The sequence below is a fragment of the Prunus avium genome, chromosome 8 (assembly GCF_965620075.1).
Source record: "Prunus avium chromosome 8, drPruAviu1.hap1.1, whole genome shotgun sequence".
Classification (NCBI taxonomy): Eukaryota; Viridiplantae; Streptophyta; class Magnoliopsida; order Rosales; family Rosaceae; genus Prunus; species Prunus avium.
Window position 1 is genome coordinate 23,807,590 of NC_142291.1, and position 23,796 is coordinate 23,831,385.

General features: G+C 41.7%; 2 protein-coding genes across 2 annotated transcripts; one reads left to right on the forward strand and one right to left on the reverse strand.

The window, feature by feature from the left end:
- Window positions 1-14,035: 14,035 nt before the first annotated feature.
- LOC110744663 (TMV resistance protein N-like) lies at window positions 14,036-20,385 on the reverse strand. Its single transcript, XM_088246257.1, has 5 exons — window positions 19,765-20,385; window positions 18,318-19,410; window positions 17,949-18,227; window positions 17,449-17,828; window positions 14,036-15,299 (listed from the first exon to the last, which is right to left on the reverse strand). The coding sequence occupies exons 1-5, from the start codon at window positions 20,316-20,318 to the stop codon at window positions 14,078-14,080; spliced, it is 3,528 nt and encodes a 1,175-aa protein (XP_088102383.1). The 5' UTR covers window positions 20,319-20,385; the 3' UTR covers window positions 14,036-14,077.
- A 2,454-nt stretch (window positions 20,386-22,839) lies between these two features.
- On the forward strand, window positions 22,840-23,535 carry LOC148292348 (uncharacterized). Its single transcript, XM_088245033.1, has one exon. It carries the CDS (start codon window positions 22,979-22,981, stop codon window positions 23,399-23,401), a length of 423 nt encoding a protein of 140 aa, XP_088101159.1. The 5' UTR covers window positions 22,840-22,978; the 3' UTR covers window positions 23,402-23,535.
- The last annotated feature ends 261 nt before the right edge of the window (window positions 23,536-23,796 follow it).

The following is a 23,796-nucleotide window of genomic DNA, read 5'->3' on the forward strand; positions in this document are numbered from 1 at the left end:
ACACCATGACTTCCGCCGGAGCCCCTCTTTCAAAGACGGAGGAGAGTGATCGTTTTTCTACTTTAAAGAGCTCCTCAGAGAGCCCCTCGGAGATTTGCACTCCGGATGCTAATTGGGCCATAGCGTTGGCCTGAGAGTTATGTTCCCTTGGTAGGTGAGTGAGTCTCACATCATCAAAATCTTCCATCAATTGGCTGGCCAAGGCATGATACCCGAGCAAAGCTTGGCTAGTCACCTTATAGTCTCCGGACAATTGTTTTAAGACCAACATTGAATCTCCCATAACCGACACACTATTTACCCCAAGTTCTCTCAAGATTTCCAACCCAATGATCAGGGCCTCATATTCGGCCTGATTATTGGTACAATTAAAGTCTAATTGAAACGAATAACGAGTTCGGAATCCTTGGGGCGATTCAATGATGATACCTGCCCCACCCATATTAGATGTTCGAGACCCGTCAAAATAGAGGCGCCATGGAAATAAACTCAACGTGCCCACCTCAAGGAAATCCATGTCTTCTATTTCAACACAAGGGTGGGCCGCCAAGAAATCGGCCAAAGCTTGCCCCTTGACGGCCTGCTGGGGCACATATCGGAAAGTGAACTCCGCCAAAGCCATCGTCCATTTTCCTATCCTCCCTCTAATGATCGGCCGAGTGAGCATGTATTTTATCAAATCAGTCTTGGCGATTATATGCACTACGGAGGGCAACATGTAATGCCTTAACTTGGTCGCGGTAAAGTATAGGGCCAAGCAAAGTTTCTCCACCGGCGAATATTTCCTCTCGGTGGCCGTTAGAATTCGGCTGAGGTAGTATACCGCTTGCTCTTTCTTCTCATCGTTGTCTTGGGCTAACAAACTTCCGATGGAATTCTCCGCGGCCGAAATATATAATTTCAAGGGTCGGCCTCGCTTTGGTGGAATAAGCACCGGAGGATTGGCCAAGTATTCTTTAATGGCGTCAAATGCATTTTGGTGAGTCTCCTCCCACCGAAATTTCTCTTCATCCTTGAGTTTTAACAAAGATGAGAATGGCTCAACTTTTCCGGCGGAATTGGCTATGAACCTTCGGAGAAAGTTAATTTGGCCCAATAAACTTTGCACACCTTTCTTATTTTTGGGCGGGGGTGCATCAATAATAGCCTTAGCTTTATTTTTGTCAATTTCAATTCCCCTTTGGTGCACCAAAAATCCTAAGAAATTTCCGGCGGACACCCCAAAGGCACACTTTTTTGGGTTCATCTTCAATTGGTGCCGCCGCATTCTCTCAAAAGCCGACCGAAGGTCGTCTAAGTGACCTAGTCTAGATTCCGACTTTATGACCACATCATCGATGTACACTTCTAAGTTTCGACCGATCATGTCATGAAAAATAGCATTCATTGCCCGTTGATATGTGGCCCCGGCATTTTTTAGGCCGAAGGGCATCACTACATACTCAAAAGTTCCAATGGATCCGGGGCATCTAAAGGCTGTTTTGTGGACATCCTCCTCAGCTATAAAAATTTGATTATAGCCCGAGTGCCCATCCATGAAGGATAAAATTTCATGCTTGGCCGCCCCATCAACTAAGAGATCGGCCATGGGCATGGGATATTCATCCTTAGGAGTTGCAAGATTAAGATTGCGAAAATCAACACATATTCTTATTGCTCCCGTTTTTTTCTTTACAGGTACAATATTTGAAAGCCATTCTACATATCTAGCTGGCCTAATAAATTTGGCTTTCACAAGCCTTACAATTTCTTCCTTAACCTGTAACTCTACTTCCGCCGACATTCGGCGGGGCGGTTGCTTGAAGGGCTTGAAATCTTCCATCATAGGTAGGCGATGCTCCACCAAGTCACGACTCAAACCGGGCATCTCGGTGTAATCCCAAGCGAAGCAATCCTTGAACTCTCTCAAAAGCTCTTCCATCTTGGTCCGAAGTTCTGGCTCCATTAGACCACTGATGTAAATTGGTCGATGGTTGTCTTCCGTCCCCAAGTTGATTTCCAACAAAGGGTCTTGGACTTCCGCCTTCGAATCATCCATCTCGCTTGCCGCCAACTCTACTTCTTCGAGCTCGAGTGCATCATCCTCCGGACCTTCATGAAGAAATTCCACTAAGTTAACGGTGGACCCATGCTCGGCCGCCCTTTCGGCCCAAAAACCGTATAGCCGTCTCAAAGTGTCTTCCACCGCGGCCTTCTTCTCTTCCTCTATGGTTGTATCACTCATTGAGAGAGAAAAAATCAGCAATAGTGGGGCGCTCCCCATCTGCTTGGGCATCATGTGCCCCCAAGTCTATTAACTTTTGGCCCGAGACTCCCGTAGGTCGGCCGTTCCTATCTGAACCCGTAAAATAAAGAGGCCCAATGTCATCCTCATAAAACTTTGCCTCCACCGCATTAGCGGAAGCCATGAAGGGCCGTCCATCGGCCTGAACAGTCTCTACACTTCCGTCCTCGTGCCAAAATTGTAAAAATTGATGAAGTGAAGAGGGCACACACATACTTCCATGGATCCAATCTCGGCCCAATAAAGCATTAAAATGGGCCGTTGTCTCCACCACAAAGAAAGCAGTCATTCTCACCTTTTGCCCCACTCTGACTTGAAGTGGGATAATTCCCTTTGAAGTCGTGGTGTCTCCCACGAACCCACTGACCGTTGTTTCGGTCGGAATCAATTCATCCGAGCCCTTTTTCAATTTTCTCATGATTGAGGCTGGGAGAATGTTGACCGTAGCCCCCATATCTACAAGGACCTTGCTCACCGGGACTCCATCAAAATGGGCACCCACGTATAAAGGCTTAAGGTGGGAGGACATTTTCTTGGTGGGCATCTCATAGCACACCTTCTCTGGCAATTTCTCCTCCACTTTGGGCACCACGATGCAAGGTTGGGCACTCCATTCCTTTGAAATTTCTCGGGCCATCTCGATTTCTTTGGCCCCTTCTATTTGGACCATGGACTCAACCTCATCGAAAACATCTCCGTCCATATAGTTGGGCTGATCCGGTCGTGCTTCAAAAAATAGTGGGAGTGTAACAACCATGGCGCTCACTTCGTCAAAATCTCCAAACTTGACCTTGCCCACTTTTAATTCGTTCTCAAACTTGGCCATCTCTTCTTTTCGTTCTTTCTCCAAGTGTTCCATAGCCTCCTCAGGTAGATCCTCTAGGTACTCATCATCAGCATACTCCTCATCGTCCCCATAGATCTCTTCGTTGTCGGCTGCCGAACCTTCAAGATTCTCTGATGGCTCCTTAGCTTCTTCCTCGGCCGTGTGCCCAACTTCTTTTTCCACCATGTTGGCGTCGACCATGACTTGGTCTTCTTCGGCCCCAGGTTTGCTTAATATCTCATGGGGCTCATCCCCAGCTTCTTGGACCATGTTTTGGTCCTTTTCCTCTTCTTTCTTCTCAACCTTGGTGGATTGAGCAACTTTAGTTACGGTCGGGGCCTTGGCGATCAGAGGCTTGCTTTTGGTTTGAGTCGCCCTCATCTTCTCGCCTTTCAAAGGTGTATCTCCCTTCATCTTGGTTGGCCTACTGACTTCAACTTTAGAGTTATTTGCCTCAAAAGCCCCAGTCAAATGGGCCTCCAACTCCGAGATTGGCTCTTCCGGGGCCGTGACCACCACTCGGCCATTCACCCATTCTCGGCGTATTCTTATTTCCTCGGCCGCTGCTGCCTCCAAGGAAGCCACGGCGTCGGCCTTGGCCAGCTCTAATTCCTCCAACCGAAGCTTCTCTCGAAGTTCGACTAATCGGTCAAGTTGAGCTTGCCTCTTGTCCGCCCACTCTAACTCCGCCTTGCAAGTGGTAGCATATTGCCTTTGAGCCCTTCTCGTTTGAGTCTTACTCAAAGCTATTGGGGGAAGCTTTGCACCCCTGCTTCTATACCATTGGCCCACCTTAGTGTTTGGCACCTTGAAAGTTGGAACACCATTACCATCCGCTGGGCGGGGTCTCGATACATAGGCCACATCTCGGCTTTTGCCCTCGCCCACCGAGATCCACACGCTTCTATTTTGGCTTGAGTCTGGCGAATCAATGTCTTCATACCTTAGAGGGGCATGTTGATTTCTCCTCTTAGGTTGATATCTCGGCCTCTCATACTTATCTTGGTACTCATGCAATGGCCGTTTGTTCAGCCTCATTTCCATCCCGCCCCTTGGGCTATGTGGGCCGTAATTCTCGGCCGGACTTGTTATCACATTCTTTTCGAAACCCCTAGATCTGCCTACTTGGACTTGATCCTTGACTTGCTCCTTAGTTGGTTCCTTGGTCGGCTCCTTGAGTTTTGGCTGGACTACCTCGAGAGTTACCTCGCATTGACATCGACTGCATAGCACAATTGCCTTTGGAGGTTCTTCCTTGGTCGGGACCTTGGCCACTTCTGAGTACATCTTGGCCTTGCCTTTCGCCTTAGGATATGCCGGGATTTCCCTTGCCCTTCTTTCCGCCGCAGCCTTTGCCGAGCCACCCAAGTCCAACCTTGGCCTCGGTTGGTCTGGCCTTGGGAAGTTGGCATTCACCATGTTGACTTGAGCATTTGGGAAGGGATTCTGGTCGACGCCCATTGCAGCTTTCTCAGGAAATTTCAAGATCTTTCGATCGATGAGATCCTGCACGGCATTCCGAAAAACAAGACAATTGTTAGTCGTATGAGACCACACATTGTGAAACTTGCAATAAGTTTTATTTCTAAGTTCATTGGCCGACGAAATATCATGATCATTAGACAATTTTATGATCTTCTCTTTCAAAAGTTGGTCGAAGATTTGTTCGGCTTTAGAAATATCAAATGTGTAGGACTTTTTCACGACCGCCTTTTGGGAGGTTCCACTAAACTTGGAAACTTGGGCCGTTGTCGGCCTTTGATCTTTAGAGGCTTTAAACAAAGCCTTGCACACAAATGGCCCTTTGGCCACAATCTCGGCCAAGTTTACCTCAGCCGACTCTTCCTCCTCTTCTAAGTAAATTTCATCATCCATTTCTTCCAAGTCTATGTCTTTAATGTCCACCGCGTGGACCGCCGTAGTTCTAGGCCCGGAAGGTTTGGTCGAATTCCCATAGAAGGTTGGCCGAGGTGCCGGCCGCCCCTTTTGTTGCTCTTCTTTTAGAAGGGCTTCATATCGGTCCACCCGAAGTAGGAGGTCATAAATGTCACGGAACTCAATTCCTTCGAATTTCTTTCGGAGGTCGAGCAACAATCCTCCTTGGGCCAATTTCGCAAACTCGTGCTCCGGCATGTTGACCGTGCACCTAGCCCTTGCCTCTCTGAATCGCCCCAAGTATTCTTGAACTGACTCATTTTGCTTTTGGCTTATCTTTGCCACGTCGGCCATTGAGACTTCTGGCTCCGGCCGATAGAATTGCTCATGGAAGATTTGCTCCATGACTTGCCAATTTGGGACGGAGTTTTGTGGAAGCTTGACATACCACGAGAAAGCTGCCCCCGTAAGGGTACTTGGAAATAACCTTAGTTTCAAGCCCTCGCGATGCCCAATCTCTGCACATTGGGCCGTGAATCGGCCAATATGTTCTACAGTCGACTGAAGCCCATCTCCCGAAAATAGTGCAAAATCCGGAACCTTGAAACCCCTCGGAAATTCCTCTTGATCAAAGTGCTCCGGATATGGCCTTCGGTAGACTGGCCTACCAATCCTCCTAGCATGGGGCACCATATCTTGAATCATTTGTTCGACCGCACCTCGGTCGATTGCTTGATTTCCTAGCAACGGGTTATTTGCATTCCCGCCGAGATTATTCCAACCACCGACTCCGACAAATTGGTTGATATGAGGCCCAGCAAAATTGGCTCCGGCCCCTTGGTGAGCTTGTGGGCGAAATTGATTATATGGCGGGAACACTTGAAATTGGTTGGCCGCCGCATATGGGTTGTTGCCCATCAGCGGAACATTAATTGCTGAGGCTGGGTTGCCCCCAGCTGGTGGATTAGGTTGGGGCGGATTTACTCCAAAGACATTTGGTTGGGCCTCCATTTGAGGCCCCGCCGCTGGTACTCCATTTTGCGCCCCTTGGTTCCCATTTTGGCCATTTTGTTGGCCTATCCATCGATCAAACCTTTCATTGATTTGAGCATTTTGAGTGACCATTGTTTGTGCCATTGTCTCCATGACACGCATGAGTTGTTGGAGTTCCAATGAAGTGGCCGGATTCGGCCTCAAGACTGGTCCCCCAATGACTTCCGTAACATCTTCGACTAACACTTGATCGTGGCCGACAGCCGTGGCTCGGCCGGGGCCGTTTTGCTCTTGTTGAGCGGTCGGAACATTTTGTGGCTGAGTATTCATAGGGAGTGATCCAGCCATGCTTGTCTCTGATTCCGACCGAAGTCTAGATTCTTCAGATTCTTGATCTCTTCTAGGATTCCTCCTAGTGTTTACGACCATACAAAACCTAGTGGTCCCACCGGGCGTGCCAAATTATGTTTCCCTCTTTTCGGCCGGGTAGGCCGATTGAAGGAGTTTTTGGTCCTTCTTCTTTTGGATGCGGGGCGTGCCACCACCAAGCCCCGAATTTGGGCTTGAATGGAATGTGAGTAGATGGATGTGTTGCGCTTCTAACTTCTGATCAAACGATTGATCGGCCAAGCAAGGAACCTCCTCTTGGCCTGGGTTCTTTCACTTCCTCGGGCTCGAGGATGGTTAGGTTTCGTACGGATGTTTTTATGATTTTTAGGATTTTAAGTAAAAATAGTGCAATTAAACTAAATGTGCGAAAAACGTAAAGACAAGAATTGAAGTGCGATAAAATAAATCAAAGCAATAAATAAAGCGAGAATGAAAATAAAAGCGATAAGAACAATAAGAACGATAAAATAAAGTAGACTTGAAATTGAACTTAATCGAAGTGCGATAACAATGAAAAGCAAAGCAATGGAAATAAACTTGAATCTAAATGACACAAAAATATAAATTGAACAAGAATTGAAACTTACACTAGAAAAAGGAAGAACTCGCTACACTAGGTGCTTGAAAATAAAATCCTAAGTCTAGGAAAAGAAAAGTGCGAGACGAAAGATAGGTTTGTCTGTATGATGTTGTGTCCTTGAGGTCTTCACTTGGTGATGTTTATATAGGGCACTCGTCAGCCCATGGGCTGGCCATTGACTGGCCAATGTCAACTCTTCTTAAAAGTCTTTCCTTTCGAAGCCCTCCTATATCCGTGGGATTGTATTGATTGAAATATTCTGACATGCTTGATTCTTCCTCCTTTTGGAACACTCGGAGTTACTATTAAATTCCTTGATTTCCTTCCTTGCAAAGCCTTTGTCACGTGCATATGATCCTCTGAAAATCTGGGCTGGAATTGGTGGCTTGAATTTGGCCTCCGATTTCTCTAATATTGCCGCCCATAATATACACTGAATTCCAAATTATCCCATATATACATATATGTACATATACGCATGTGATAGAATATTATAATATATATATATATATATATATATATATATATATATATATATATAAGTATAAAATGGGATAAGGTGGGATAAGGGGGCTTTAGACTATCAGCCGCCACTCATGCACATTCATCTATTCATATATGTTTATATAGATATATTATATAATGATGAAGTAGGATAAGGAAGGTTCAAACAAGATCCCTCCACCCACGCATTTTGCAAAAGCTCCAGCTCCCAAAAATCTGGCCGCAAATAAACCAAAAGTTTGACCCTTCAAACTCCAAATCTCGGCCGCCAAGTTTCAAAAGCCCAAACCCCTTTTGTTTCCAGCCGCAATAATAACACTCCAGCCCACAGATACTTGGCCGCAACTCATCCTTTAGGAAAGGACCCGGCCGCCTATTTTGAAATTCCACCCTCCTTTATTCGAATAAGATATATATGTATAATAATGCAAGTAATCTTTCCAACTCAACAAAACCCTTCAGCCCAGTTTTACAAATAAACTAGATGCTCCAACCGTAACCATTCTCGCACTCTAGTCCAAACACCTTCGGCCGCAACTCACTCTTTTCAACAACCAGAGCAAGCCCGGCCGCGCATTCTGCTCAATTTGAAACGACGCCCGGCCGTATTGTTCAGCAGATCCGGCCGCTCCCTTGCAAGCCCAGGAGCTCCAAAACCCGGTTGTGCCCCAGCTCCATATCCTGGCCGTGCCCAAGCTATATTTGAAAAACCCGGTCGGGCATAATCCAGTCGCACTTCTCAAACCAAGCTCGAACGCAGCCCGGCCCATCCTCCTAACCACGTAACCCAGCCGCCACATCCTTAGGTACCGGCCGCATCACTTCTTCAAGCTCCACACCCGACTGCCAAGTTTCAATACCCCAGGCTGCTCGTCTCATCAAGTGCTCGGATTGGGTGGATTTTCAACACGCCCAAACAATTTTCATATTCTAACTTCTCATGTTTTAGCATGGTATCAGAGCCTAATGGCTAATCCTTAAGATCCTCTGCCAAATTGAGAGTCGTTGGCGTATCTTCATGTTACTGTAAATTCTCTTATTTTTCCTCTCCTCTATAATCAACATATTTTTCTTTCTACCTTAGCCTTTTTCGCAGCTTCTTTTATCACTGCATTTTTCTTCATTTTCTTTCCCTTCCAGTATTAAAATAAAAATAAAAATTGTCACTACCTTGTTTCTGCTAAATTTCCTCTCTTTCATCTGTATGAGCAATAAGCCCCTGGGCCATGATGGCCTGATCTGTTTCCTTTGGGCAGTACGTCCCTTGATCACCATGATCCCTTTCCTCCGTGAGCTTCGTCACCGCTCACCGAGCCGTCGCCTTCCTCTGCGAGCCTCGTCACCGCTCGCCGAGCCTTCTCCAGCCGGCCTTTGTCTCTGTCCTGCCGTGCTTCTATGTCGTTGGTCCCTTTGCACAATCGTTGGTCCCTTGACTGGTGTTGTTGCTCTCTTGCACATGTGCTGACTCTCTCCATGGACTCTCTCTTTGTATTGCCGGCACTGTCCCGGCTCCTTAGCTTGCCTGTATCTCCTCATATCTTCTCTCTCTCTCTCTCTCTCTCTCTCTCTCACGCACACCTTCACTTCCTCTCTTTTTCCTCTTATCTTTTGTTTATTTTTATTTTTGTCTCTTGTTCCCATACATCCTCTTTCATTCCCTCTTCTCTCTCTACACATCCTTTATTCTACTCTTCTTTTCTTTCTTGCTTTTCTCTCTCCTTGTGCACGTCTCTCTCTCTGGCTTTTTTCCCACTTGATAAATGGGTTTCACTTCTCTTTATATTTTAAAATTGTTTTCTCACACCTCACACCACTTCTTCTAACTGCCCACAACTCTCTCACGTGCACCCTCACTTTTTCTTTCTCTGAATCTCCCTTTGTCATTATTTTCCTTCAATGACAACATTATTCTCTCCTTTTTCGGTTCTAGCACCTCCCTTTCTTCCACTAGTTTCAATTTTTAAATTTGTCACATGCCTTGCCCATGCTTTACTTTTTTAATATTTTTAGTTTCTTCCTCTTTAATCTTCCGATGTGGTTTCCTCTACTGCTATGCAGTCAGCCTCTTTTCATGTCCTCTTCATCCTCTGCTTCCTTCTTCCACCTGCAATTTACAACTACTTTCACATTTCTTCAGTCCCAATCCGCCTTGGCAGCTCCATCGGCACCTCTAAACCTGTGCACAATCCTCTTGTCCCTCCTTAGTCCTTTCCTTTGTGATCAGAACAAAGTCTCACTCGCTCTGTGATCTCCAACCTCTCTGTCATCCAAAGAATCGAATCGATACTGGAATACAGGGAATTGGGGGAGCTTCGTCTCTTTCACCCTTTTTTTATATTCACTCTCCACACCCATTGATGGGCATATTTTATATTATATATTTAACCCCATTCTTGGTACATTTTGGTTCATATTTTGGAAGAATTTTGATACTTTGAATTGTTTTCTCAATATAGGACTTTCGACTTTCTCTGGAGCAAAACATAATCAAATGGACGAATTTTGGAGTAATTCCAGTTGGAGGACGTTCGTGAGTCGCTTGGCTTGATCGTATCAAAATTTCAGACTTTTTTACCAAGCAGTTATTTTCTGGCGATAAAATAAAGGAGCAGTGTGCAGTGCTGGAAAGTGACGTTTTGGGCTTTTATGGCGTTTTTGGAGCCCGAGATGACCTCTGATGGATTCGTGGCCTTCTGGAGAAGTGTTCAGAACGTTTTTTTTCTTTAAAACGAACTGTATTGGGCCGGATTTGGAGCAGATTTGAGGCCAAAACGTGGCTGGGCAGATTGGGGGCAGATTCTCCTAGTCCAATTTCGATTTTATGTCATGTCATTATTTTATTTTATTTAGTTTCCTTGTGGGGATAGAAAAGCAGGTTCTGGGCAGCTAGGTTTTAGGGAGTATTTAAGTTCTATTTCACAGAATTTTGGGCCTTCTCTTTTGGCTTTTGAACGCGACTTTTGCTAGGGTTTTGAAAGAACTTCTACTTCAAGGTGTTTTCGATCTTTATTATTTGAATGAAGAACTTGATTATTTTTATTATGAACATGCGTAACTAACGCTCTTTTGCTAGGGTGAGGCCACGAGCCTTAGCAAGAATATGTAATTTCTGTCCAAATTTGCTTATGATTATATGCATGCAGGTTTTCGAATTATTCATCACTGGGTTAAACTATCTAAGTGTCTTGATGCTTGATCACCATTAGGATGTTTAGAAAAGTAATTTGATGCAGTTTTGGTCGGAGGTCGGTCCCTGAAATTGACGAAGGCTTCTTGTGATTAATATGTGCAAGTTCACTTAGGATGAATACCACGTCTTAAGGGTTGCATGGTTTTTCAAAAGGTTTCACAGAACTTAATGAGTCATGTATGTTTAGATTTGATCTGAATACCACAGACGGATTGCATGTGTGATATACGCTCTATGTTGGGGGTCCAAGTAGGCATATATTAGGAATACCTAACCTTCGAAATATGCATGTATAGGTCATAAGTAATTGGGAGAACTATATAGAATTGTTAAGGTGACGGCGGATCCCTAGTGCTTTCTTAATTTGATTTCTAAAAACACAACTGTTTCTCTTGCCCTTAGCTTTAAGTTTGCATATTGCCTTATTTTTATTAGTTAAATTCGTTTTAAGTTAAGGTCTAAAAATCAAACATCTCAACTTTCTCTTTTACAATAATTAATTAGAATTTGGTTGCTACAAGTTATTTAATAATCCCTGCGGAGAACGACCTTGCGAGAATCATTTATACTACAATAACCTTGTCATTCTTGCAAGTTTTGTAGGAGTTTTAACCCTGTTTGCGCAGGTACTGAAAAGCCTATCACCCATCTCTCTGTCCATCTCAAATATCTCACCATTTCTTCCCAAACTCAGTCCCCTTCTCAAGCTCATCACCCACGAAAACCCGTTCTCTTATTGCTCACTTGAGCAACCTTTTCAAAGTTTTCCTTCTTTTTTCTTATCAGACAACTTTTTTGTCAGGCACAATTTTTCTTTCTTCCTTTTTCTTTATGGTCATGTTTTGTCTTTACCTTACTTTTTAATATTTGTTAGTCCTTCCCTGTCATGTGCTCCTGGCACCCTTCTATTTCTCTTCTTTATTTTTCCCACGCTGTTTCTCTTTATTCACTCTCCACTACCCAACTCCTATTTCTTTTCGTCCAAAAAAAAACCCCAACTCCTATTTCTTTTTTCGGTGGGTCTCTCATTTGTTTTATTTTATTTTATTTTTTCTCCTTTTTCAACAACCTAGCCACATGATGGTTGCTCCCTTTAATTATTTTTTATCCTATCTTCTCCCAATTTATGTTGTTGCTCCTTTTAATTATTTTTTTTTTTCTTATCCTCTCTTCTTCCAATTTGATCTTCTTTTCTTTATTGATTTTATTTGCTTTTGCCAACTTATTGGCCCGAGGGTGTTTTCTTTTTTTTACCTTGTCTACCTTTTTTCTCCTCTTCAATTTGACTTCTCTCTCACGACAACATCTTGTGTTTTCTTATTCTTATTCTTTTTTATGGTTTCTTTTCTCACCAACAAAGTGCTATCTCTTGTGCTCTTCTTCTTTTTCCTGTTTGCCTCACGGCCTTTTTTTTTTCCTTCTCTGTCTATTTTTCCACTGGTATCTTTTATCATCTTTTTTTCTATGTTGGCTCCCTTATATGCTTAACCGCATGCTCCTATTTATTTTCCTCTCATGCTTAATCGTATGCTCTCTCTCTGTGCACGCATGTATGGCCTTTTCCCATTTGATAATGTGTTTCACTTCCTTTTTATTTGTTCAAATTGTGTTCATCCTTTATGTTCCTTATGTTATTGAAGGCCACAATTTTCTTTCTCAGACTTTGTTCTCATCTCCACGTGCACTCTGTCTTCCATTTGTTTCACCTTGTATTCAAGATCCTATGTCATGCTCTGCCCAAAACACCCGTGGGTCATCTCATCTTTTCATTTATTTATTTTGTTTTTTGTTGTTGTTATCTTCTCTTCACTCGTGTCTGCCCGAAACACCTGTGTCTTTCTACTCTCTACTTATTTGGGTGTTACTTTCTCCAAATCTCAACTCTCACACATCGTCGGATTTGAGGGGGAGTGACACTGCTGCTGCAATTCTCATATATTCCGCTGCAATTCACCTACCTATCTGCCATGGCTTATTGTTCGTGCATGTTTCTCAAGTACCACTGATCATATGGCTCCATCGACCCCTTCTCTTCAGGGGGAGAGGGGGACTGAAGAGAAGTTGTCTATGATGTTGTTGCTACCATAGTTGTTTGCCCTGCCTTGTCTTGCTGGTGCCAGTGCCTTGTGTTGCTCTTGCTGCGGACAGTGTTGATTACTGTTGATGATGCTTGTTATGTCTCTTGCTGGGGACAGTATTTTTGCTCCTGGCTGTTATGTCTCTTGCTGGGGACAATGTTGTTGCTCATGCCTGTTATGACTCTTGCTGCTGGCCAGTGTTGTTGCTTCTGCCTGTTATGTCTCTTGCTGGGGACAATGTTATTTCTCCTGCCTGTTATGTCTCTTGCTGGGGACAGTATTGTTGCTCCTGCCTGTTAAGTCTCTTGTTGGGGACACTGTTGTTGCTCCTGCCTGTTATGACTCTTGCTACTGCCAGTGTTGTTGCTTCTGCCTGTTATGTCTCTTGTTGGGGACAGTATTGTTGCTCTTGCTGGTGCCAATGCCTTGTATTACTCTTGTTGGTGCCAGTGCCTTATATTGCTCTTGTTGGTACCAATATTGTTGCTCCTGCGTGTTATGGTGCCAATATTATTGCTCATGCCTTCACAAGGTTTCTGTGTCCTTGCCTTGTTCACAGGGTTTCTGTGTCCTTGCCGTGTTCACAGGGTTTCTGTGTCCTTGCCGTGTTCACAGGGTTTCTGTGTCCTTTGCCATGTTCACAAAGTTTCTGTGTCCTTTGCCGTGTTCCCAAAGTTTTTGTGTCCTTGCCGTGTTCACAGGGTTTCTGTGTCCTTTGCCGTGTTCACAGGGTTTCTGTGTCCTTTGCCGTGTTCACAGGGTTTCTGTGTCCTTGTCGTGTTCACAGGTTTCTGTGTTCTTTGCTTTGCTTTGCCTTTGCCTTGTTCCTATGGTTTCTGTTATCTACTGACCAACCGGCCGCACTTGGATTTGGTGTTGCCACTGACAGACCTAAATGATTAACTTCGATGTGGCCTTAGCTCCACGTGTGGCCCACTATATGGTGATTCCACGTGAGGGGGCATGTTGAAGTGGATCGACATTCTATTAAGAAGAAGCTCGATGCGGAAATATTAATAACGACAGTCTCTCTTTTGGCAAGTTGGTCATTGATGACATCTATGCACCAACTTGAGGGGGAGTGTTAGCTAAAGCTATGTTTCCTTGTTTTATGGGAACATTGTTTCCTTGTTTTATGGAAACATTGTTTCCTTGTTTCATGGAAACCTTGTTTTCTTGTTTGTAGTTGTAGGACTTGTATAAATATGTTGTAAGTAATAGAATCAAACAAGTTGAAAACCCAGAAAATTATCTTCTCTCATTTTCATATTCTCTTATATTTTCATATTCTAACTTCTCATGTTTTAGCAGAGAGAAAAAGAGAGAGACTAGAAAGCAGCCATCTTCATCATCATCTTCAGTAAAAGTAGCCATCTTCATTATCTTCACAGCTGAAGTAGTCACGTTCCGAGTCTTGCTCATCTTCACATAGATCAATACAATTATCTCCATCAAACCTCTCATTAGCATCTTCCAAGTCATTGGATTCAGACTCACCATCTTCCGTAAATATAGACAGGTCTTCATCATCCTGTGTCATTACCAGGTGGACCCCAAAGCTTTTAAAACGCTGCGAATCTAGTGTCAATTTCAGAAAATTAACTCGACACGCAAAAGGCGACTGAGGCCAGGTAATCTGATCATCCCGGTAAAACATTTCTCTGAATCGAATATAGCACAGCCACACATGACCTGACCCTATCTTTCTGAAATGGTAATCGAACTGAATAAAATGAGGTACCACTCCTGGTTGATTGACGGAAATTTTTGTTAGAAAACCATTGTAACGTCGTCTTTCATTTTGCGGGTTTTCAAGAGCAGCGTATAGAGCCAATCCTTGGTTCTGGCATTTGAAGTTTGGGGGCATTTCAATCAAAAGTTCACATGATTCATCATGCTCCTTCACATCCTTATGACACCTGAACAACGTCGAGAGAGCTTCAAAACTTGCTGGAAATACAACCTGAAATCCATGTTTCCGTGAAGACAGAAGGTGATCAAAGAAGAGAGTGATCTGCTCCTTTGCTAAAATGTTTTGCTTCTTCGTGAGGTCACGAGCCAGATTGTCGCACAGTCTCTGGCAATTACACAAGTCCACCAACTCAATCATTTGTGAGTCTTTTTTACCTTTCAGAATGTTGGACAATGATGAAAACCTTTCCAATGATACGCAATCACTTGCCTCTAACTTTACTATTTTTGGTGGAAGTTCCGGAATATCTCGAAGCCTCTTGCAGCCATGCAAGTAAAGATCCCGCAAATTGAGAAATTTCGTAATGCTTTCGGGAATACTTACAAGGAAATCACATCGTGTTAGATCAAGCATGCTCAATGTAGACACACAATCAAGAGTCCAGAGGAAATTAAATTCTGATAAATTGCTCCCTTCCAAAATGAATTCCTCAAGACTGGGAAGCGCTAAAGGATGTGATACTGCACTCCCCAAAACTTCAGACTTCACTTTATTTGGAAATGTAACAAGCTTTCGACTTCCTTGGAGAAAAATTTGGTTTAGATGTTCCAACTTATAAATGCTGGGTGGCAGATTCGTAAGATTTTCACAACTGCTTGTTCGGTTCATTTTTACACATGATTTTTCATGTTATTCACCCACTATTTTGAGTTAGTTCTTGACATTTTATAGCTTTTTACTTCCTTTTTGTGTTTTCTTAGATTTTACCTTGGTTGGAATGAAAATTAGCTAAAAGTGCATTATTGGTTATAAACTTTGTTTTTGTTCATTTTCGTAGGTCAACTTCTTGGCCTGGGATCAGCATGCTCTGGTGCTCGGATGAGGTCACGATCTTCATGAGACTTGTTCCAATGGATGTTAACTACAACATATCCAAATTTGAGCTCCATTGGACAAGTATTGCCTATCCAACCAATCCAGCATGTTACCACAGCTCTGAAATCCGAATTTGGCCAGCTTTTACCTCCTTTGTGTTATCTTGATTTTCTTGTTACCATAACTCTTGGTAACAAGAAGTTACCTTAGCTTTGAGATATTTTCTGAAGCAATTGGCATCTTATTGAGGACAAAGCTTCATCATGGCAAGGGGACAATGGGCTAAGGCTTTATCAAAGGTGGTAGTTTAATATTAAAAGGTAAAAGCTGGAAAGGAGGAGAGAGGGAAGCAAAGGAATTGCAATCTGAAGTTGGGGAGCCTTTTGAACGTGGGAAAGGAAGTCATTCAGGAGATTACACAGAGGAGAGCAGATTTTGGAGAGCTTGGAGCTTGGAGAAAGCCAAGGTGCAGCCAAGCTAAGTGGAGAAGAAAGCTTCCACCATTGATGACCTTGAAGCTTTCATCATATTCTCAAAATCTGTAAACTCTTTCTAATTTTATTTTGAGTTTGTATTTGGAATGAGTATGAGCAACTAAACTCCATAGCTAGGGCTTAGGTTGAAGCCCTAAACATGATTACCTTATTGTTTTGATGCTTGAGTGTATGAATTTCTAGATATTGTTGATGAATTCCAATTCACCAAATTAATCTATCCTTGATGTGTGTTTTTCCTTGGTTGGCCATCTTTGAAAGCATGCTTTTTGAGATTGTTGGGATTATGTGTATCTTCATGTTTTCCTAAGCAATAAATGGATGGAGTAAGAACCATCCATGTGAATTGGTTTCTTGAATACCTAATGTAAACACCATGCTATTAGGGTTCTTGTGATGTTCATATTCTCTTTGAACTTAATGGGTTTTTCTTGTAATTGAATCAAAGTACTAAGCACACCTAGATTCGATTATAGGGAAGGCACAAGTATTGTAGCACTCGTACTGCACTTTACGTACATTAGAGTGAATCAATGCGTCTTGAGCCACTCGTACTGGTCTTGATTGCGAACATCTTCATCAACACGTTTAGAGTTCATCACTTGAGTATTCATGAACTTGGGTAGAATTGTTTAGGGTGGATTCCGAAACCCTAGTGTTTGTTACAATTTGTTTCCACTCTTTGATAATTCATCTCTGCCATTCTCATTAATTTTCAAAGTCCATTTACTTTCATGCAATAGAAATAGGTCACTTCAAACAAATCAAACCCCCCCCCCCCCCCCCCCCCCCAAATGTGTGTGTGAGTTGCGTGTTTGACACGTTACGTGTCTTTGTTACTGAATTTTATCTGTTTCCGTAATTGTTTTGGACTTTTGGTCCGCGTTGTGTTCTTGCATTTTCTGTGCTGAATCCAACCGTATAAAGAACGTGAATTTTGGATAAACGGTTGGAAAATTATAGGCAAAACACTGGACAGAGGTCGAAACTGAAAAACAGAGAAAACGAATCTGCCCAAAAACGACCGGTCGCTTTTACCTGACGACCGGTCGCTTTTCACGTCAAATTTTGAGTTTCGACTCTGTACTAAAACGACCGGTCGCTTTTACCTCACGACCGGTCGCCAGACAAAAACGACCGGTCGCTCTTAACTAAACGACCGGTCGCTTTTCACTGTTCACAGCACATTTCCTTTTTTTTTGTTTGTTTGTTTCTTTTACGTTTCTTTTACATTTCTTTTAGTTTCAAATTTGCGTTTGTGCATTGTGGTGTGTTAGTTAAGTGTTCTCTTTGTACTCGAATTAGAACTTATAGGCAACCGACAAGTTCTTCGTGGGATCGACCCCGTACTTACAAAATCTATACTTCGATAGATTCGTGCACTTGCGGGTATTTTTAATTGGTTGTTTGCACATTAAATTGTGTCCTTTTAGGAATGCAACACTGCTTAGGTCTAAAAATTCAAGACTGATGAGATATGCAATTGACGCAGGCAATTCTTTGATGCCACTACCACGTAGAAACACGTGACGTAAGGAATCCATCTTTCCCCCAATTTCAGGGAAAGTCTCTAGTCTTCTGCAATCTTCAAGATTGAGAACTTCTAGAGATTTTGACTTGATTATTGGAAATAGTGTGAGGTTATGGCAACTCTCAAACCTCAAGTCCACAAGCTTATCATGAAATCCAACAGAAGGATGAACCTCAACTAAACTTGTGCAGAAGTCTAGATTCAAGGACTGTAAGTTTGGAATTCCAGAGATATTTGGGGTTTTTGTTAGGAACTTACAGCTCTCAAAATTCATGGACGTCAAATTTTGCAAACGCTATATAACACAAAAATAGAAAAGAAAAAGAAGGATCAAACGATAAGGCATAAACAAGCATAACTCCAAAAATTTAATAAACTTTTGAAAATACGAAAGGATGAAAATAATTTAAATTACCTTGAATCCCTCCCCAAGTTGTGACAAGCGGCTACGAGGCATATGAAGTTCAACAAGTTTCCTTGGATTGAAAGTAGATGGTAAAGTTTCAAAAGGACAACCAGGCCAATGAAGAAACCTCAACTCATTAGATAGATAATCCATGTGATCGCCATAAAATCGTGCATTCACATTGATGAAAAGTCGAAGGTTTTTCATCTTTGAGAAGCTGTCATCACTCAAGCATATGTCATCTGGTGTCGGAAACTTTGCTATGATGCCTTTAATATTGTTTGTTCCCTATTATTAAAATAAAATAAAAAAGTAGTGTTAACATACAAAGCTCTATAGCAAATAAAAATGCAAGTGTACACACACACACAGACTTACTGTTCCTTCTATTAGAACACGATAAACATCCTCGTGAAACCACAATCTGCTACGTTCACCAGGCTCATTTGGCGACTCTTGATAAACTATTCCTCTACCCAATTCTTCAAGCAAGTCATGCATCCCAATTGTGCCTTGTTCAATATTTATGAGGGCCTTGTCTACGAGTACTTTAATAGCATACTTAGGCTTGAGGTCACAACCTTCCAGGGTCGGTATCACATCGTACACCTTTCTACCTTTAAAGAAACATGCTATGTCAAGGAAAACTTCTTGAACCGAATATTCCAATGCATCATAGCTTATTTTGAGAGTTTTTTTAATGTCCGAGTGCAGATTCCCATCCAATGCATCATGCCACTCATCTATACTTCTACCACATAGATGAGAACCTAAAACCTTGAGAGCTAAAGGAAGACCTTGAGCATGCTTCACCACAGTTTCTGCAGCTTTCACATAATCATCATCCAAATTTTTATTTCTCCCACCATTCCAACTAATGAAGAGATCAAGAGATTCACCAAAGTTTAATTTATTGGCCTTGTATATTATACTAACTTGATGAGAAGTTAGCAAATGCTTATCTCTAGTCGTTATGATAATTCTACTGCCCAAACCAAACCAATCACAACCTCCAACTAAGTTGTTTAACTGGTCCAAATGATCCACATCATCTACAATTACGAGGACCTTTTTACGACTCAACCTTTCCTTTATCACATTGATTCCTTTATCGGCACTGGTAACCTTTATTTCCTTTCCCCTTAGAATCTCATAAAGAAGAAGATTTTGTAGGTCGGCTAGGCCTCCGTATGGTATTGATCTTTCTCTTACATTTTCCAGAAAACAACTCCCTTCAAACACATGGGCCAGTGAGTTATAAACGGCTTTAGCAACAGTTGTCTTTCCTATTCCACCACTCCCCCATATTCCTACCATGCGAACATCATTTCCGTCAACATCTAAAGCTTTATGAATATCTCGTACACGTGCCTCTATTCCAACTTGGTATTTTGCCACATTGATATGGGTATCATTTAATACTTGTAAGGAAATCTCGTTGACAATGTTCTGAATAAATTCAGTTTCACGGCTGCCAATTTAAGGAAAAAATAACATCTAAGAATGAGATTTTGCTATATATGTTTTAAATAAGGTAAAGAATGTATATATGACACAAGAAAAGAAATAGAATTTTGCTGGGTTCAAAAACAGATCACTTGAAGTTCGAAACAACCTGGCATTAGTACAATAGGAAGATTGATAATTTGATATGCTCTAGACACTTCTTCTTAATAAACTCTAGGTTTATTGATTAAAAGTTGGATTCAATCCATAATTGTCATACATTTATGAAGAAAAATAAGTAATGAGGGTTTCTTAATAAAATGAAATAAAGGAGAAATTAAGAGAAGCTCAAAAAGCCCTCAAATATAAAGAAATATACCTTTCTAAGTAATGCGACCCAGACAAATTTGCAGCTTCTGTAAGGGTTTCCTTCCATCTCAGCACCTTCTTCATATTGTCCTCGAATTTACTTTCATCATGGTTAGTAAGTTTCTCTTCTTTGAATTTGCGTTCATGGTTATTAAGTGCCTCACCATAACTACCTCTTTGGTTCCTTACATCTGAGGGATCCACTTTGTAGAAAACTGGCCAAACCATCTGTTGCTTTGATTTTCCACACTGAATGATATGAACAAGTTCATCTAAGCACCACTTCGAGGATGCATAGTTTTCAGAGAATACGACGATGGAACACCTTGATCCTTCAATTGCATCAAGAAGTGCTTGTGATATTTCTTCTCCTCTTGGGAGCTCATCATCTATGAAGGTTCTGATGCCTTTCTGGACCAAATTTTTGTGTAGATGATCTGTGAAGTTGTAGCGCGTGTCCTCACCTCTAAAGCTGAGAAAGACATCGTGTGTCCATGAATTGGTGGAAGACGAGGAAGAAGGAGGGGAAGGAGCTCCTAATAATTGAGTGGTGTTTGAATCCATTTTGTTGAAAGTTTAAAACTAAACAGGCTGAAAGGTTTGGAAATGGTACTGATATATAGTCAGAATTTGATCTCTTGTTTGGCATCGTATATGCGAAGCAGTTTCCTGGTACCTGGGGTGCAACTTCACAGGCGTTGACATCAATTGAATATGGTGTTTACCTAAAATAAAATAAGACAAGGGCCTAGACGTGAACCACCGTCCCGGAACTGATCCAAAATCTTCAAAAAACCAAGAAAAGTGGAAGATATGTATAACTTTTTGTTTGGACCAAAATTGATATGGGCCAACTTTTTAGTTATTTGGGCCAAAATTGATGTGTACAAATTTTTTCTAAAGGTCAACCTTCCAAGTTTTTGTTTACAAAAAAATTTCATTCATGGCATGTCTACTAATTTGTAATCGGATTGAATTGAGGATGAATTTGATTATTTTAGTTGAGGTTTAGATGTAGAGAAGCTTAACCCAAGTCCATATACACCTTGAAATGTATATAAATAATTTTAAAAAGGCATATTTTTTTATATACCCCTAAAAGTGTATTTGAATCTCACTTCGCCCCTGAAACTCATTTTGTCTCACTTTACTCCCTTTATCACACATATTTGTCTCACTTTGCCTGGATTCCGGTGAGCCCAACAATTTCCGGTCAAAAGAAAATATTATAAATAAAAAAACAACTTTATGTATTTTGTTTTTGTTTGTTTGTTTGTTAAAAATAGTTTATGGTGTAATGCTTTGCCCTGTTAAGGGTTTTGAATAATAATTAAACTTTTGGTTTATATATAATTTCTTTAAACCCAAATGTAAGAACCATTCATCCGTTAATAGCTTGCAAAAATATAATTAAAATGGGAAAACCAAAAACAAATACACTAGTCATAAATTTATGCATCTACTAAAACTTAATCACAAGAGACAAACTAACGGATCCGTAATGATTTTGAATCCAAACAACCTTAGTTATATATAATTACTCATTTTTTACGGCCAGAGAAGTGACGAAAGGTCCTTCAACAAATTAACAGTACAATTATATATGCTCGGACGAAGGATTGGTGTTTGCTAATCATCATGGACAACTTATACATCATTGGTGTTAGGCAATTTTGACAAGAACAAGATAGGCTTGTGGTGAAGCCAAAAGTAAAAGGTAAAACAAAGGCCTTGTCATGTTGAAGGTCATAAGGAATCGAAACAAACTGATGCAGAGTCGTTGTAAGTTTAGAAGGACGTGATTTCAGAGTGGCCTCTCTGTCTCAGATCAGTATAGCAAAATTTACCCTGTCATAAATCTCATAATCTAACAGTTATAACTGTTACTTAAGCTCAGCTCATCAAAATGAAAAACAGAACTATAACTGAATTAAATTTTAATTTCATTTGTAACCTACTCGCCTGAGCATTAAACTCTTCAACTTGGCTCATACTCATTTCTCTTATTTATATACTCCTAGTAGTTGTCAACTAGATGTCCTAATACATTGAGAAATAATTGAGTTTCAACAGGATCAATCAAGTGTTGATCGAGTGTAAAGCCCTTTTATTGGAGGAAAGTTGTGTATTTTTAGAGTTGTGCTATGCTAATATATAGGCTTCTTGGTTCTTGAATCCGCACCCTTGGTGAAGGGATGGGTTGAAACTATTGTCAGTCCTTTCTTTGCGGGTGAAACTAGTGAACTTGAGTGCTTTAATCTTTGTGCTGATGGTGAGCTGCCCAAACATGGCTTTCTTAAATAAGTTGGTTCAGTAGACTCATGGTTCAAATCGGATTTAATGCGGTTGCTCAGCCTTTCTTTTGCCGCTGGACTTCTTCCTAGTTGTTGAAGTCAACTTGAGCTTTGATTTGGGTAATCGTGCCTTTACTCCGGTAAAAGCATTTTTGAATTGTAAAAGTCAAAGCTATTGGGCTTATTCGACTTGGGCTTCTATCTTTGAGCAACTCCCTTTATGAATTCAAGCAGTACAAGGCCCATTTGGACTTTAAAAAAAATCCCTTAACGGGTCCTTTTTCCATTTTAGGCCCAAACAATAATTTCCTAGCCCTTATGAAAAACCTATATCTAGCTATGAGGCCGACGTCTTTGTGTCTTCGTCATCAAATAGTCACTCTTCATTAACTTACTTGATTATTTTAGAACAATTCATGGAAATAATATTGTTTTGAATTAGAAAATTGAGTTATAAGTGTTAAGCTAACTATGCAAAAGTGACTTGGTCACAAAGGTGTGGTGTTGTCACCAAGCTAGTCACAGTCATATTCTTTGCTGGAACTGGTTTTCTTGACTTGGCTTCTAAGTTTTCGTGCGAAATCTTCTTGGATTGAACTTTGGTCCTTTTTCATGCAGCAACACCGTTACATCTAACAGCCACTAAAAACCAGCCAATACAACAACCGCGTTCTGGTCACACGTTTTTAACCAAGTCCAGCTTGCTACGTAATATTTCCTTCCATCCCAACCACAAAATCTGCACCGTCCAAACCCCTTAGAAATTTCTCAAAATCCCTCTCCCTTCTCTCCTTAAACCAAACTCTCTTCAGCCCTCCCCTATAAAAAGCCCTCTCCCTTCTCTCCTTAATCCCATCCTTCGCTTCTTAATCTTGATCTGCCTGCCTCTTAAACCCCATCACGTTCTCTGTCTACATTCGCTCTTCTACAATGGCTCAATCCAACGCCGTCATTTTGGTGCTAATGGCTGCCTTCTTGGTGGCCTCAACAAGGGCACAATCCCCTGCATCTTCCCCAGCCAAGTCCCCTGCCTCTGCCCCTTCTCCTTTGAGCACTCCACCCGCCGCCGCTCCTTCTCCTTTGAGCACTCCACCCGCTGCTTCACCTTCTCCTTTGAGTACCTCACCTTCTCCTTCGGGCAATCCACCCTCGGCTGCTCCTTCTACATCTCCGGTCGCAGACTCTCCACCTTCTCCCCCATCGTCTTCACCTGAATCTCCGGCCACCTCTCCCCCTTCTTCGGTCTCAGGATCACCCGCCGAAGCTCCTGCATCCAACGGTGCCGTTTTAAACAGGTTCTCCTTTGCGGGATCCGTGGCCGTTGGGGTTTTCGCTGCCGCCATGCTTATGTAAAGAGGGAAAGTACAGCGGCGGTTTTATGAATTTTAATCATTTGTTTTATTGTATTTAATTTACCATCTGATTAATTCATTCATTTTATAGTTGTTGATATATCTGGGAATAAAAAGAGACACATTTTTCTGTCATGAGAATTGCAATCTAATTTTTCTTTATTTTATATTAAAAATTATATAATTTTGTATTTGCAAAAATATTTTAATGCATGTGAAAGATCAATCTTCACCCTCAAGTTTTTTACAAAAAAAAAAAAGAAAAAAAAAGAAAAAAAAAGAAAAGGAAATCGTCATGCTAAAGGGTCAACTTTAAACATATCTTAAACTTCCAACCTTTTTATATGATCTTAAACTTCCAACTTTAAACAGAGTTTCTTCAACCTTTTTCGCAAG

Bases quoted from the DNA above. Each gene is read 5' to 3' on its own strand.
- LOC110744663 (XM_088246257.1), bottom strand. From the start codon at position 20,318: ATGGATTCAAACACCACTCAATTATTAGGAGCTCCTTCCCCTCCTTCT. The intron at 18,228-18,317 runs GTAAGTCTGTGT...TTTTAATAATAG, and splicing joins GTGTTCTAATAGAAGGAACA to GGAACAAACAATATTAAAGG. The intron at 15,300-17,448 runs CAGTGTTGCATT...ATGTGTAAAAAT, and splicing joins CTTGAATTTTTAGACCTAAG to GAACCGAACAAGCAGTTGTG.
- LOC148292348 (XM_088245033.1), top strand. From the start codon at position 22,979: ATGGCTCAATCCAACGCCGTCATTTTGGTGCTAATGGCTGCCTTCTTG.